The following is a 17433-nucleotide window of genomic DNA, read 5'->3' as shown; positions in this document are numbered from 1 at the left end:
GAAAACAGGACCGGAGGCTCGGGAAGAACTATGTAGCGTTTGTGCTTCTCATTTCATTTATTGTTCTCTGAGTCTCCATGTTTATGTTTCATCTCTTTAAACACTTTCCTTTACATGTCTGCTTTCTCTTTGTGTTCTTCCCTGGAAAATAATGATAATAATGAAAATAATATCTTACATCCACATGATGCCATATGCAATCTGGTACATAATTAATACACATGAGTGTTTTATAGAAGGCGCTTTTATGCCTATTTTGCAAATGAGAAATATTCCATACCCTTTTCTCCATGGTTTTTTTAACTGAGTTATCAGTAAAAGTAGTTGCTGTTTCCCATTCATTTTGGCAAATTTTAGTGGTGGTTTTTTTCATGCACAAACTCATCTGCAGAGTTCTTGTCACAGTGAGGGTGGGGAGGAGGCTTAATAGCAAAAGTCTGGGGGTGAAAGACCACATAGGGAGAATGAAAACAACGAGAAGTATAAGAGTCTCATGCTCTGACATGGTGGTAACTCAACAAAACACAAATGACTTCCCAGACCCTATCTGCACCATCCACTTCACTCCTTTACTTGAAAATGAGTCTAAGTTTGAAGAAAATGGGATAAGGGAGGTATGAAACGTGCCATCTGAGTCGCTAGCAAACTATGTTTTATTCAAAGTCTTACTTCTTTTTCGATTTATTGCACAAATGTTGCAAAACCAAAGTGGTCCATAAGCTTTGTAGCCCTGCCACATAGTGAACTTTCCTGCTTTAAATGCAATTGCTAAAGAGTTGAAACAAAAGCCTGAGAGGAAATAATCCAAAACTTCCCTGGACTCCTCACGATGCCAGATGTCCTGACTTCTCTGACACCAATTGCATGTTCTAGTCACTTTGACTGTGGGTCTCTACCTGCAGACTCCATGAAAATGGATAGAGAGGCCTTCCGGGGCCAGGATGAACTGCAAATTCAGACAACGAACAAAGATGTGCTTTAGATTCTTCAGTTACTGAAAGTGAATAACTCTTATTTTCTTGAAAGCAGATAAAAGCAGAGCAGGTTCTTAGAATTTATTTATAGCTTGAAATAAATGTCTGAACCTTGTATTCCCACTTTTCTTCACTTTAGGTATATTTCATTTTTCAGATATCATAAAATCTATAGACATGAGAAATGAATATTTCTTGGATGCAAGGATAAATTGTGGGGTTTTTTTTTTTGTTGCTGACAAAGTCACACTTTATCAGAAGTGGACACTCCGCTCAGGAATGACATTTAAGTCATTTAGACGTTTAAGATGTTCAGAAGACAGTTTTTGAGAGCTTTTTACTTTTGTTTCCTGTGCCGTCAGCCTGGTCAGAGCAGAAGGCAGTAAGAAGAGACCTTTAGTTGGCCTGGCCCCAGGCCTAGTTGCTGACAGCAAAAGGGTGTTGAGAGTACGATGGAAAAGAAGTGGGGGAAAGGCCTTCAAGAGTGAATGTGACACTCTGACATGGTCAGAGAATGGGTCAATGACCGGGAATCTTGTAGGGACAGATGATGAAAGTAGATGCCAGTCGAGTGGCCAGACCTGGTAATCAGGTTCCAAAAGCAATGGGGCAAAAAACAGGTAGACAAGAATGGATGTCATATCTAGGCCCTCAACCTAGGAAGAGCAAAGCCTGAGTGTCCTTGTTCAGGTGAACTGGACAAGACCGTTCACATACGGCTGTTCTTTATAAAGCTACCCACAGTCGCTAGCCAGCATTCCACCTCACATGCTGTGGCAGCTATTGTAGCTGTTGTTAAGGACAGACAGAGAGAGAGCCCTCACTGGTACCCTCAGCCAGAGAACAATTCACACAAGTGTGGACAGTGGCGAGAAGAAACTCTTATCTGATTGTTGGTGGAAAGTTACTCTTAGTATGGCTTACGATTTTAATTTTTGAGCATATTGGGTTTTTTTGTTTTAGTTTTTTTGCGTGTGTTTGTTTCTTTTTAAGAGTGAGAGAGACACAGTGTGAGCAGGGGAGGGGCAGAGAGGGAGGGTGACACAGAATCCAAAGCAGGCTCCAGGCTCTGAGCTGTCAGCACAGACTCGGGGCTCGAACTCACAGACCATGAGATCATGACCTCAGTCAAAGTTGGACGGTTCACCAACTGAGCCACCCAGGTTCCCCGAGCATATTGTTTTACTGATGCCAATAATCTCAGCACAAGAGATTGGCACAAGAAAATAAACTGCCAAGAAAAGTTGAAAATAAATTTCACTGTTTATCGATGAGTCACAGTTACAGGCAAATCCTTCAGAGTCACCACACCTCTGGGCTTCCACTCTGTAACACAGGGAGAGGTGTGAGGGAAAAATCCACAGCTGGGCATTAGCCTGGGAAGACAAGACAGCTAAGCTGACCTCTAGCTGTACAGTGAGCAACTCTGACAGCTGTGTGGTTACCAGAGACATTCCCTTCTCCTACATACCCTGGGGAGCACCAATACCCGAGCCCCTTCTGACAAGAGGGAGCAAGAGGAAAACTGCTTCAGAGAAGAGGTACCTTCTAGAAGAGATACTTATAGAAGAGATACTTCTAGAAGAGATAAAGTTGCAGGGGGGAGCATTTCCACACTATAATCCAGGGCTCTTTTGCAATCAAGCTTTTATTTTCTTCTCCTGACTCCATTTATTCCTTCATTCAACAAATATTGATTGAGAGTTTACTGAGGTAGGTGCTCAGGAGGTAGTGATAATAACAGGGCATGATACCTTCTCTCATATGCCTTTCATGGAAAGCAGACAACTATGCAAATTACACAAAATGAATGTGACACTGTAACTATAATCACACTTCAAAGGAGAGGCATTTGATGCTGTGAAAGCATGAAAGAGGGGATTTGACTTAGGAAGCTCAGCTCAGGCTTCCAGGGCAGGACTGGAAACAAGTTTCCAAATAGAGAGATAGCAGGAGAAAAATTTCCTTTACTATCCCTCAATGCAAGAAAACATAATATAGTGAAAAACAATGAAATTTGGAGCCAGTCAGTCTCATTCTAGCACTATGACAATGCTTGTACAATCTTGAACAAATTAGATTTTCTAAGCTTTAGCTTTTGTCACCCATAAAATAGACATGGTAGGGGCACCTGAGTGGCTCAGTCAGTTAAGCGTCTGACTTCGGCTCAGGTCATGATCTCACAGTTCGTGGGTTCGAGCCCCACATTGGGCTCTGTGCTGACAGCTCGGAGCCTGGAGCCTGCTTCAGATTCCGTGTCTCCCTCTCTCCCTGCCCCTCCCCTGCTTGCGCTTTATCTCTTTCTCTCTCAAAAATAAATAAACATTAAGAAAAAATTTTTTTGAAAAAATAGGCATCGTAAAACCTATCACACAATAAAAGTTAGTTCCTTCCCCCATTGGCTAATTTTCAATCCTTCTGAGACTCAGTGTCTTCACCAAAAAAAAAAAAAAAAAAAAAAGAAAGAAAAATAGAAATAAGAATCATGCTTGCATCAGGGAATAGATATTTAAATGGGTTCATTTGTAAACTCTAAAGCATTATTTGGTAGTTATCAGGTACTATTAATCACTTGCAAAATAGGTATGATGCTTACTATGTGCAGACCCTGTGATAGGTCCTGGAAAAATGGAAGATTAGACTGATTCACAGCCTTGTCCTCAGGAGAGGGTTGCTGAAGAAAAAATTTATTCTCTTCCCTGGTCCAAAGAGAAAAGGCAGCAAGGGCGGAGGAAAAGGCTTCTGTGGTCCACACAGGCATTCAGGTTCCTGGCACTTGGCCCTCCCTGGGGGATATCTGATACCTTCCCCTCAGCCATCAGCTGAGAGATTGCCCAGACGACCTATTCCAAGGGCCCCAGGGACAGGGCTGCAGGATGAATTTCTAAATATTCAAAATAAGCAGACAAGGGAATCTTACAACAATCAAAAAATGACTTGAGTGCAATAGAAAAGTTGTGCTGATGGAAGGGATTGTCAAGGATGAGGAGAGAAAAGTCACTACGGATTTCTGTGTTTCTGCTGAAAGTGGACTGAACAATCCAATTCTCTGATTTTCAGCCCAACCAGGCCTCCCTCTTTCAAGCGCCTTTTGTCCTATTTCCCCTCTTCCTTCTGAGAAGATCTACAATGAATAAGGAGTAATTTCTTGCCCAACCATGATTCAAAAGGAAGTTCAGCCACAGAACAGGTAAGTGTGACTTTGCCTAGAGAAAAAAGACATGCAGAGGCAGGTCTCAGGGAGATCCACCCAGGTTTTGCAAAAAAAGGCACCTCCTTCATTGCAAGTTCTGGGACCTTCCAAGTTCAGGAAGAAACTATCCGCTTCCCCACTGACAACCTGGTGCAATGAACCCAGGAAGACCAGTGTGAGTAAACTGGACACTTCTCTACAACATGACCCGTCGGGACAATGTGGGTCCTGTTTGCAGCCTGAAGTTTGTGACTCTCCTGGTGGCCCTAGTTCCTGAGCTCCTATTCCTGGGAGCTGGAGTGCAGTTTCAAGACAATGGGTATGACGGATTACTCATTGCAATCAATCCTCAGGTATCTGAAGATCAGAACCTCATCCCAAACATTAAGGTGAGTGGCAAGCGTGAAGTCAATACCATTATCCTATTAGAACAGGACTGTAGCCTTCTTTAAAAAGCTAACAACCTTCCCTGATTTGTATTTGAGTAGTAAAGAGACCAGCATTTCTTTTAACTACCCAAAATTATAATTACGGCCAAACCAGTCTGTTCATCTAATTCTGCACAGTCTCGGCTCAGAGTGTTCATCTAGCCCTTCTTGATTTGTTCTTGTTGGTTACTACTAATTTTAGCCTTTTTGTTTTCCTAACATGACTGCTTTTGGGGTAGCAGCTTAAAAAATAACCCATTGTGGTAACAAAGACCAGATGTTTGACTGATGAATAAGCATGATTGTGCTTATTAAAATCAAATTGTTGGATTTCATCCTGAGACGGAGAATTCTCAGACAAAAAGGGAATCCGAGAGCAAAATTCTTTTCACCTGAATGTTCTGTAAAGTAATTGACTATTTTCACCTTAATGTGGTGCAGAAGGATCATAGCTCCATTACTTTAGAGCTTCCGTTGGTATTGCTTAAGAGAAATTGGTATCATCATAAGGTGTGGTCTTGAACATGCCCATAGGAGTGACATGAAAGGGATTTGTCTGGTAAAAGCTTGAAAGCCTTTCACAAAACTGGGAAAAATTATTTAGGCAAGCCCAGACTCACTATTAGTGTCCTAAAAATCTCTTCCAGTTAACTATTTGAGGTTTATTTATTTTGATCCAAGGTTTCCCAAAGTCTAAAGGCTGTCTCTAAAAGAAATGGGCTCCTTTAAAATCTTTTCATTATGCTTTACTATTACTCACTCAAGTATAATCAGGAAACCAAAACATGAAAGATTTACATGTGCCAAGGTAAGCTTTTCTTTTCTTTGGTTATAGGACATGATAACTGAAGCTTCTTTTTATCTATTCAATGCTACCAAGAGAAGAGTGTTTTTCAGAAAGATAAAGATTTTAATACCCACCACGTGGAAAGCTAATAATTACAGCAAAGTAAAACAAGAATTATATGAAAAGGTAAGAATTCAGGATTTTCTTAACTGAACTTAACTTGGGAAAAAGCAACCAATATACATGGTGTTCAAATGTTAAAAGTGAGAACTTAAGCAAAAAACAAATAACTGATGTTAATATACAAGTAATATTATTAGGAAGATTGTTGTTCACAAAATACATGGAAGTACAACAAATGAGTGCAAATTATGGAACATAAAATAAGCAAAATACCATTGCCCAAGTAGCTTCTCAGAAGGTCTCTGCTTTGTAACTTACAGGTTCCTTTCTGAAATTTCTGCTTAAGGCCCAAAAGCAGGTTTTACCCTCCTGACTATGAGCTGTGCAGGGAACAGTTCCAGTTACGACTACCTTCTTTTCCCATCCTGTCTGGGGCAGTAGACACGCATGTCCAGACAGAAACATAAGCCATAAAAATATGACTGACTTCTCCTGCCCTGGAGAAGGATTGATTGCAGCAAGTAATCCGTCACACCCATTGTCTTGAAGCTGCACTCCAGCTCCCAGGAATAGGAGCTCTGGAAATTCACAGAATTTCACATGAGCCCAAGTCCAGGACACTTTTTAGGAGTATGGTGATAAGGAGGAAGGAAGAAAGGGGGGAGGAGAGGAGTGGCTACCTTTTCTTTTCCAACCTAAAAGAACTTAACCTTCGAAGGACTCTCACAGGCTGTCGATCAGAGTCAGGCATCCATGATTATGTCTGCGCGCTGTAAACAAATGTTAAACACATTTGGCAACTGGCCGAAGTTACTGTGAACAGCAGCCCTGGCAGCCACGAGAAGGGGCAGGAACAGAGGCAGTGTGCACTTATTTAGCTCAGGTCTTCAGCAACGGAGTGGATTCCAGATCCACAACCACAGCTCAGACAGAAGGGCTGGGACATGTGGTGTAGCTTTGCCTTTTCTTCATGTGTGCCATTTGGCATGAAATTTCCTGAGATTATTTTAATTCTCCGTTCTTCTTTGAAGTCACTCAGTAACCAAATGGACTAGCAATCTAGATAGCATGCTGGTGTCCTGAAGAAGTTAAAGAGGCTCTTCAGACACTTGATTTATGACCAGGTGAAAGCTTTTGACAATTTGCTTGGCCATGGAGCTAGGAGAAAGAGAGGAACTGGGATAAACTGGAAAGAAAGCTAGTGTTCTGAAGCTTCAACTAAGTACCAGGCATGCTATGTATATTGTTTTGTCCTCACACACCCTAAAATTAGTTGCTATCCCAAATTATTATCACAAGTTAGGAAACAGACACTCAAATAAGGGAAGGATTTTATCCCAAGTCAAACAGTAAATTACAAAGCCAGAATTTCGATCCACGTCTATTTGCTTCCCAAACCCGTGCTCTCTGCACCAAGCTATGCTGTCTCCAGCTATCTGGAGATGGCATTAATCAATTTGACTTTCCGTGAAACAAAGAAGCATTGGAGACAACTAACATCAAAACCAGGTCATACTCCTGATCCTAATGGAGGGCTGAGAAATAAAGAATTAAAACAAAATGAGAATAACACTGGGCCAAAACATTAAAGGGAAGAATAATCATTGAATGCTGTTCATATGTCTATTGGATGCCAATTCCTTTAGCCTCATAATGTCAATTAAGCAAACAGTGAATGATCATCATATACAGGGCCATGCTACGCCCTATAGAGGACACAAGGACAAGCAAGGTAGTTCCTGTCCCTGTGAATCCACAGTCTAATATAGATGGGGGGGCAGTTAGAAAAAGGTAGGTAAGAACTGTATTACTATGATCTATAGTAGGATGGACCCCCAAACAGCCTCTGAGTATTTCATCCCTAGTGGAGCACCCCTTCCTTTCAGATTCAGGACAAATTTTGAGACACAGGAATGAGGTTTTGTCCATATGAAAACTATCCAAGGGCATAAGGGCATGACATCTGTGGCCCTTTTTGCAGGTTCTGCCTGACAAAGGCCCTGGCTTTAATTCTTATCTTTCTAAAAATAAATGTTGATTATTATAAAAATAATTCATGCTCGTTGCAAAAAAAACCTCAAACACTGTAGAAATAATGCAAAATAAAACTGAAAATATTACCTTCTTCTACTCAGTGGCATGCACACACACACATAAAACATTACACATATGGTACACATAGTGACAAAGTGATTTATATTTATAGGATCATATTAGATCTATAGTTCTAAAATCAGCTTTTAAAAAAAAAGTTAACAACATACTTCTAAGGGAAAGTCTTGAGACAACATGTTATCTTTCTTCCTAAAAATAAAAAAAAAAATTTTGTCTGTAAAATTATATTCTCTAGATGGTTATTTGAATAGATATTCACTTTAGTTTTGGACTTAAAATACTGTGTTTTAGCAATAATAACTGAAATTGTCAGGGTACAAGATGAAATGCAACCTCATGACAGTGACTGTTTTGCTGATCTAATGGGAATGGGAATGAAAGGGAAAGGCTTAAAACAAACACATCTTATTGTCTCCTACTGATGAAGTAACCCACAGAAAGCTGTTCACAAAAGGCTATAACACTTTACAGTGCAATTATGAATGACATTTGTTGTTTCTAAACATTTGTGCAACTTTTTGTTACATTTTATAGTGTCTTATAATGTCAGAATTTTACAGTGTTGACTTTTCAGAAAATTTTAATCTGGAAAATGGGAAGGTCAAATGGAAATAATAAAGCTCCATGGGCATTTGCAAAGCTTTGAAAATAGGGATGTTTTTGAAAGTGCCAAGTAATTTTATTGACATTTAGTTGTGCATGCATTTTAAACTCCATCTAATAAGATACAATTTTCTAAATCTGTTATCAAATTAGAACACAATTCATACAATAAAATGCACAGATCATAGGAGTGCAGTTCAAAGTGTTTTAACAAATGTATATGTTCATGTCACCAACATCACTGTTAGGATACAGAGTGCTATAAAACATTTCTTTTAATATAGGCAAATGTCATCGTGACTGACTGGTATGGGGCACATGGAGATGACCCCTACACACTGCAATACAGAGGGTGTGGAAAAGAGGGAAAATACATTCATTTCACATCTAACTTTCTACTAAACGATGACTTAACAGCTGGCTATGGACCACGAGGTAAGTGCGACCTATCCAGCAACAGACATTGGGCAGTACTGTTTGCAATATTTTGTGCTTGAGGCTGAAAAGCAACTCAGAGAACCTGAAACCTTCTAAGGTCTTACCATTTGGATGGGGAGATAGGCAACATGCCCATGAAAAGATAAGAGACAAAGTGAGCCAGAGACACTTGGACACCAGATTCGTAGCCCAGACAGTGAGTGCTATGAGAATTCAGTGAAAGGAGAGAATAGTTTGCACTAAGGGCCCTCAGGAAAGGCCTCACAATGGAGGGGATCTTCAAGGTTAATATCATTTTGACAAATGGAAAGATGGCAGAGAACAGTGCCAAGAGTATGAATAAAAACAGTGGCAGCAGAAGAATCTAGAGCATATTTGAGAGATGGGAGCAGTCATGGCCCTGATAGTGCAGAAACCGTGGGGAGTGAAGCAGTGGAAGAAAATGCTGAAATGCGCATGGGGATAGGTGATGCGGAGCCTCAAACGCCCAAATTAGCAAGTCACTGCTGAAGGTTTAAGAGCACAGGAGTGAAATCAGTAAAAAAGTGTTTGTATAAGATGAACCTGGCTGTATGGATGATCTGACTCCTTCAAATCAGTGAGAGGGAAAGTGAGTATCAGGAGAATAACTAGAAGTCCAGGCAAAAAGCAATAAGACTTGAAAAGAGTGGGGGCAGTGAGATGAGGACACGAAAGAGTATTAAGAATGAAAAACATATACAGATATATAATAAATGATAAATATATGATATATATAATGGAATATTACTCAGCGATCAAAAAGAATGAAATCTTGCCATTTGCAACAGCGTGGAATGGAACTAGAATGTGTATCGTGATAAGCAAAATAGTCAGAGAAAGATAAATATATTATTTCAATCATATAGAATTTAAGAAACACAACAGATGAACATAGGGAAAGTGAAGGGAAAATAGTAATAAAAACAGAGAGGGAGGCAAACCATAAGAGACTCTTAAATACAGAGAACAAACTGAGGGTTGCTGGAGGGTGTTATGTAGCAGGGGGGGGGGGCACTAAATGGGTGTGGGCATTAAGGAAGGCACTTACTGGGATGAGAACTGGGTGTTATATGTAAGTGATGAATCACTAAATTCTACTCCAGAAACAATTATTACACTATATGTTAACTAACTTGGGTTAAAATAAAAAATTAAAAAAAAAAAAAAGAACAATGAGAATTTTCTATGTGCCAGGTGCTGTGCTGTTTGCTTCTCTTGTTATTTAATCCTAACAGCTCTAAGTGATGGGAGATATTCCGGGGCGGGGGGGGGGGGGGGGGGGGGGGGAAAAAAAAATAGGAGTCAGACCTCTAAAGGGGGAAAGGCCAGGGATGGGGGGGGGGGGGGTGGTGTATAGCAGCATTAAGGAACACACCAGGTTTATGACAGAAGTAGGAGGGACCTGTTTAAAGGGGAAATTCACAACTCTGGATCTAGGAAAGTTGATTGTGGGGAGCAGTGGACTGTTGTGATAGGCTCAACCTGTGGTGATTGTAGACGGCTGGAGTTTGGGAGAGAAGTCAGGGTCATAGCTTTGGAAACTGGCATTTAGTGGATGAGATCTAAGGGAGAAACTGTACAGAGAACAGATCAGCAAGTCAAGGGCTAACTATCCCATGCTTGTTTTTGTTTTTGATTTTAACATACAGTAGTGCCTTTCAAATTATGTTTTCACTTTACCCCCATTTAAATATAAATAGATTTTATTATCCTCTGTATAGCGAACAGGAGCTGGAGCGACACACTGTATAAAATACACTTTGTAAAACACTTTATAAAAATGTCTTTTCCCCAGTAACTATGAGGTGCTGATAATCTCTGCACAAATAGATGATGACTTCATCAACACTTCTAAATTCCATGACTAGGCACAAACTTTTCCCTAATACTTTCAGCTTAGATGGTTCCCCTCCCTTCCTTTGTCCCACAGTCCAGAAATTGCACAATATGCTGCAGCCTCAGTCAACTCTGTAAACAATTCCTGGGTTCCCAGAACTTAAAAGAATTCAGAATAAAAGAAAGGGCTTTGGGAGGGAGTTAATCTGGAAAGCTTTTATTGGGGAGTGGTTTTGATTGGGTGGGAACAATGAAGGAAATGCAAGATTTAGAGAAGTGGAGATAAAGATATAAAGAATTTGATGCTGAGGATGGGGGTTTCCCTGGGCCAAGAGCTGGAGACAAATATAAACATGGAGGATCAGAGATAAAATAAAAGATAAAGGACCATCCAAGCTGGAGAGGACATTTAGGATCTTTTTTACTCCTTCATCCCTCCCTGGCCCCAGAGTTTCAATCACTGCTCTAGAGAGAAGAATTACTTACAAGAAAAAAATAGGCATGCTTGGCTAACCCAAACTAAAGAATAGGAAATCTTTATTTGCTTGTTTGGTATCTTAGTCTGTTTGGGCTGCTCTAACAGAATACCCAAAACTGAGGGCCTTCTACACAACAGAGACTTATTTCTCACAGTTCTGGGAGCTGGGAAGTCCAGAATCAAGGCCCTGGCAGATTTAGTGTCTGGTACCCACTTCCTGATACATAGACAACCATCTCCTCTCTGTGTCCTAACATGGAAGGCAGAGGAGGGAGCTCTCTGGGGTCTCTTTTATAAGGGCACTAATCCCATTCATGAGGGCTCCACCCTTGTGATCTAATCACCTCCCAAAGGCCCCACTTTCTAATACCATCACATGAGGCAGTAGTGTTTCAACATATGAATTTTAGGGGGATGTAAACATTCAATCCACTGTACTTACATATGCTTCTTTCCCTCTCCCCTAAATCCTGAAACTGTAGGCCTGTATGAAGCTAGATATAAACATGTTAGGCGGCTTCACTTGGGGAAATGAGAGAATGTGGGACTCATCACAAGTATCATATAGATGTGCACAAAGTAAATCACTGGTTTGCATCTACAAAGACTAAGCATAATTTCAGACTGCCTCTTTTATGACAGGGGTAAAGTAGGGGATGGAAATAGGTGAGGAAGAGAAAAGCGGGAGGCAATTGCACTTCAACCTTTCGTAGTAAGTGTATATGGTCAAGTGATGTTACATGTTCACTAGTTAGCAAAGCCCACTGCTGAGATTTTAGGAACTTAAAACAAAAGCTCTCTCTTCCACAGGTAGGGTGTTTGTCCACGAATGGGCCCATCTCCATTGGGGTGTGTTTGATGAATACAACAATGAGAAACCTTTCTATATAAATGGGCAAAATCAAATTAAAGTAACAAGGTTGGTACTTTTTCTCATGTTTAAAATTCATTGTTTATTTTTTTTACTCTAAAATGAAGTTGATAATGGCAGCTAAAACCTAACTGACAAGAAAGAGATCCTTTTATTTTTAAATTTTATTTCATTTTTGAAAAGTTGGTAAATACTTATGTGGTTCAGATATGAAAACAATATAAAAAGTTATACTCTAAGGTATCTTGTTACCACCACTGTCTTCACCCGGCTCCCTCTCATCCCCTCCAGTAACCATTTTTATTAGTTTCTGGTTTATTTTTTAGTATTTCTTTAAGCAAATCCAAATAAATATGAATATATATTTCTCTTCATTAATTTTTTAATTAAAAATAAGTGCTTAATGTTCCATTGTATGGATATACTATATCTTTTCAACCAGTCTCCTATTGCTGGACAAGTGGGTTGCTCCCAATTTTTTGTTGTTACCAACAGTACTGCAGGTCATAATGCCATATATATATATATATATATATATATATATATATATATATATTATTTCTCATGTATGCAGGCAGATATATATGTCTGCTGAGTAGCTTCCAAGAATTACTGGGTCAAAATGTACCCTCTGCTGTAATTTTGGTAGATATTGACCAATTATCATTTGATCATCAATTGGAAGATATTCCTCTTTTGAAGGTTGTGCTGTTTTTCATTCCCTTTGGTAGAATTTGAGATTGCTCATTTAGGAAAGAATCCTTCTTAAATATCCTCATCCCATGTTCATTCTCTTCTGCTCTCTTGTCCAATGGCAATGAGCTCAAAGACACTGTGATTCAGGATACTATTGGTCATGCTGTCTCCTGGGCCTCTAAAAGTTCACGTCCATTTCCTGGTATCTTTTCCTTTGACCCTGTTTAGTTGGTTAAAGCCTTTGGTGATACAGAATTTCTTATGCAGCTCAAATGCTTTAAAACAAAGTGGAGTGTATTTCTAAATTAATGACCTTTCTTAACAGAATAGTTTTTAAAATGTTTTATGTGTAGCTTGTTGCAAGCTACAAGCCTTGCAACAAATTATTATATGAACCAAATGAAGAAGAAACAGAAGTATTTCTAAAATAGACCAATTTCTCTTTCTATTTTCAGGTGTTCATCAGACATCACAGGCATTTTTGTGTGTGAAAAAGGCCCTTGCCCCCAAGAAAACTGTATTATTAGTAAACTTTTTAAAGAAGGATGTATGTTTATATACAATAGCACCCAAAATGCAACTGCATCGATAATGTTCATGCAAAGTTTATCTTCTGTAAGTATGGCCTTGGAATGAAAATCTCCTACAGCATTCATCTCTTCCCAAGATGGCCTGAAATGTTTAAAGTGTTTAAACAAAAAGACATTAAGATTCACTATGTTTTAGAGCTTGACGGCCTTAGAGTTCATCTAGTTTTTATTTCACAGATAAAACAAAAAACACTGAGGCCCCAAAGATGTTTGCCAAAAAATATATTCCTTTAGAAAAGTGATTATTTGCTTTCTGGGGAAGGTGATTTAACAAGGGTACTCTGGAAACCTCAAAATAAGCTGCTCATATGGTGGTGCTTTCACAGGAAGGTGTATGAGTAAGAGTAATAAAACACACAATTATATTTCTCTCACTTGAAGTAGAAACGACTCTTATTTTGTTTCCTAGTTCTTTCCCTTGTTTTGCATAGTACAGAAATTAAAAAAGGACTCTCTCGCCCTCTCTCTCTGCCCCTCCTCCACTCATGTGCACTCTCTCTTTCAAAATAAGTAAATAAACATCTAAAAAAAAAGAAATTAAAAAGGAAAACCAGGTATTACCAAGTCAACTAACCCTTAGTTTTGCAGGTTCAGAAACCTACCTTGTCAGTATTCCGCACTGATAAGAGCCTAGTGTATGAATCCAGAACACTATTTTTAAATAATAATTTATTATTTATTATTAATAATTTATTATTTATAATTTATTATTATTAAATAATTTATTGTTTAAAAATAGTACTCTGTCATGGGGATCCAATCCTTGCATCCTCTAGCCAATTCATTCTCTCTCTAGAGGAAGCAGCATGAAACAGCCAAATTGTCCCCAGAAGCCTCTCTGAGAGAATGGAATCAGAAAGGAGGAAGACTGGTGGTACAGAGGTTTAATGGCATCAGCCTTCATGACTGGATATATCCATCCATCTTCACAAAGACCTGAAACTCACGTCTGTGTGTCATCTCCCTTCCATGGTACTGGGAGCACATGGGCACATGCCCCTGTGAAGTTTTCTGTTTCCACGGCTGACCAGTGTCCCTTAGATGGACACATTCTTTTCTTTAGAAAACTTTTTTTTTTCTTCAGTCTGGTTTTGGTCAAGGCTAGGAGTCCTTCTGTAACTTTAAGGTGATTTTTCACTTTTCTTGTCTGATCCATTATATTTTTAATTTATAGCCTTAATATCTGAACCCAACTTGATTCCATGTATTCATCCACAATGTTTGTGACTAGGCATTATCTTTGTGAACCTTTGAAAGACCTAATCATTACTATCCAATCCAAGAAGTTTCATAGTCATGAAATAAACAGAAAGGAGTTAAAAACAAAGAAATTATGACAGCAAAAATGGGTTCTACTCCTGTCTCCCCATGCTACTGAGAATATCTTTAAGCAATTATTAACCTTCTGAAACTTCACCTTCCTCTTCTATGAAAATAGAGATAGAACTGGAAAGTCTATTAGGTGTCTGCTAGTTCTAAGCTCCCATGTTTCTGTTAGCACGAAGTAGCTACTCTACAGGAATATAGCCACTGGGAGGAGGTGGTAACACATCATTTTGCAATGTGAAACATACCTTTAAAAGGGGTGACATATGTTCAGTATTATTAAATAGACCATATCTATATTTAAAAATGGGGAGAAAGACCAGGAAGTAAGTTTAAGTTGTTTTTTTTCCTCATCCTATTGTTACCGAGATCAATATTTGAACTAGATCGATTTATGTTGACTGATCAATAAATAAAGGTGCAGGTGGGTCATTAAATACAATTTCAAGGAATAGGCTGACCAAGACAATATCTTCTGGGGTGTTTTCTTTAACACGTTATCGTACTAAAAAAAGGCGGGAGATTGTTTTGTTTTCCTAAGACTGAGATATATATACACGGTCTGCTCTCTGTTATCCAAGTGCAAATAGACGATAATAGAGACTGATTGCAAGTACCATGAGGTGCCAGTGTTTCAAGCAAAGGATGCCAACGTTTATTTGTAAACTCAAAGTCATTCTTGAAGTAATAAAGGACTGCTATGGCACTTCTAATTTCTCATCTTTCAGCTCACCTTTCCTTTTACCTTTAGTTGCTTGAGAATGAGAAGTATGTCTAATATGGGAAGAGTCCCTTCATTTTCTGATAGGCATTGTTCTATTTATAGGTGGTTGAATTCTGTGATGCACGTACCCACAATCAAGAAGCTCCAAACCTACAGAACCAAATGTGCAGCCTCAGAAGTGCATGGGATGTAATCACAGACTCTGCTGACTTCAATCATAGCTTTCCCATGAATGGGACTGGGCTTCCACCTCCTCCTGTATTCTCCCTTATTCAGGCTGGTGACAAAGTGGTCTGTTTAGTGCTGGATGTGTCCAGTAAAATGGAAGAGGTAACATTTTGGTAATTAATGGCTGTAAACCATTCACCATTTTTTCTATCAGTTTTTAATTCTTTTTATTTCCAGAGGGTAAGGGCAGAGGAGGGGAGGCCAAAGGTTTGGAATCTTCATGCATTTCATCTTTTCTTAGGGACTAGAAGAACAAATTCACAATGTAGGCCAGAAATTGAGATAAAGCAGATAAATGAAAGCCACAGGTAATTCCTAGCCCTGAGTTTTGCTACTAATTGCAACTTTTTTCCAACCAAGACCTTTTTATAAAACTCTGACATGTAACAAAATTTCCTTTGGCCACATTTCACTCACTGGTACATATCCCTAGCGGAGGCAAGAGACTATGGGTTTGCAGAGAGTGTGCATATCCATTGTGTTTATGTTTCCCATGTCACCATGGATGGAAAACCATACCTCAGTCATGTAGTAATCGAGGAGCCTTGCAGAAATCCTCTTTTGAAAATCTCATAGCTCTCAGATAGTGGTTAAAAGCTTAATCTCTGGAACCAGGCAGATGTGCTTTAATTCCTGGCTTCTTCACTTACTGTCTCTATAGTCAAGACCAAAATAACTTTCTTGAACTATTTTATCATCTGTAAAATAGGGATTACAATAGCTACTTTTAGTGTGGTGACAGGAGCAGCTGATACTGGTTTCTTAAAGTCAATAGTTAAATTTTTAGGAAATTTGCAAGCAGTAGTTAAATACAGCCATTATTAAAAATTAAACCATGTAGATTTATAATTAAATAAAATTGTTAACATATAATAAATGCTCAAAAGTCATCACTTCCTAAATATTCTTCTACTATTTTTTACTATTATCTATGCCCAGAGTCAGTAAACAACAGCTCATGGGCCAAATTTGGCTCACTACCTGTTTTTGCATAGCCCACAAGCTAAAAATGGATTTTACGATTTAAATGGTTTAGAAAAGGTCAAGAGAGTAATATTTCATGATATGTGAAAGTTACATGAAATTCAAATTTCAGTCTCCATAAAGTTTATTGGAACACAGCAACACTCATTTATTTATATCTTGTCTATGGCCACTTTAGTGCTAAAACAGCAGAATCGAGCGCTTGCAACAGAGAATATATGGCCCATCAAGCTGAAATAACTTCTAGCCCTTTTCTGAAAATGTCTGCTGACCCCCAATCTGTGCTCTTAAGATTACTTCCGGTCACCTGTATCTGGTCAACATCTCTTCCCAATTCTGCTTTTAGTGACATCACATTGACAACTTGAAATCAACCATGGTGGGAGTAGTTAATCCCACAGAGATTTTCAGTTGCAACAGATCAGGGTGTCTCTCCCTCTTTTGCCAGAAAGCCAGTTTTTGAAAAACATTTACCAGCACACCACCATCTATTTCATAAAGTTGTTGAGGGGGAATAAGTGAAAAAATGAATATGAAGCTTTTGGTTCAAAAGTGGCAGTATTATTTAATCATAGAACTTGTCCTAAGGAAGAGTCTATCCTCTTATATTCTCTGGATCAGTAGTCCTGGAAAATTTGCCTTTTTCAATTTGTCTCTGAAATATTAGGAACACCACTAATACATTCAGCATCTGGATAATTTTGTAATCTTGCCCACCTACGGTTGACTAGGCCATGATCTTCTAAAGATGGTCTCGGGGTAATTGATATTGGCTAGCTACCTCTATTGAGCAAGAATAGGTAGAATGAAAGGGATAGTTGTACTTGAGAGAAGATGTGAAGTTAGTAGAAGGGAAATAAACCTAAAGTAACACACTCACAGCAAAGCAAACTCCCTTTCCTTTTCTTGCCAATATTGTCCTTGAACCACCATAGCCATTCTTTCATTAGGTGCCTGGACTGTGCTTGCTTGGTGGACACAGAGATGACAGAACATAGTCTCTACTTCACAATGCTCA

General features: G+C 39.0%; 1 protein-coding gene across 9 annotated transcripts in view; it reads left to right on the top strand.

Annotated features, from left to right (window-relative positions):
• The window catches only part of CLCA2 (chloride channel accessory 2), a 65680-nt gene that overhangs the window by 23011 nt on the left and 25236 nt on the right, over positions 1 to 17433 (top strand). For 5 of the 9 annotated variants that reach the window (XM_049616873.1, XM_049616872.1, XM_049616868.1 and 2 more), the window contains 7 exons: positions 4035 to 4164; positions 4406 to 4556; positions 5431 to 5568; positions 8508 to 8658; positions 11807 to 11915; positions 13019 to 13178; positions 15306 to 15533. In XM_049616873.1, coding sequence (XP_049472830.1) covers positions 4133 to 4164; positions 4406 to 4556; positions 5431 to 5568; positions 8508 to 8658; positions 11807 to 11915; positions 13019 to 13178; positions 15306 to 15533 — 969 coding nt within the window. In that variant the 5' untranslated portion in view covers positions 4035 to 4132. The other 4 variants (XM_049616876.1, XM_049616874.1, XM_049616867.1 and 1 more) reach the window with 4 other exon arrangements.

The sequence above is a fragment of the Panthera uncia genome (assembly GCF_023721935.1).
Source record: "Panthera uncia isolate 11264 chromosome C1 unlocalized genomic scaffold, Puncia_PCG_1.0 HiC_scaffold_4, whole genome shotgun sequence".
NCBI classification, from domain to species: Eukaryota; Metazoa; Chordata; class Mammalia; order Carnivora; family Felidae; genus Panthera; species Panthera uncia.
This window is presented reverse-complemented; position numbering and strand designations above follow the sequence as displayed.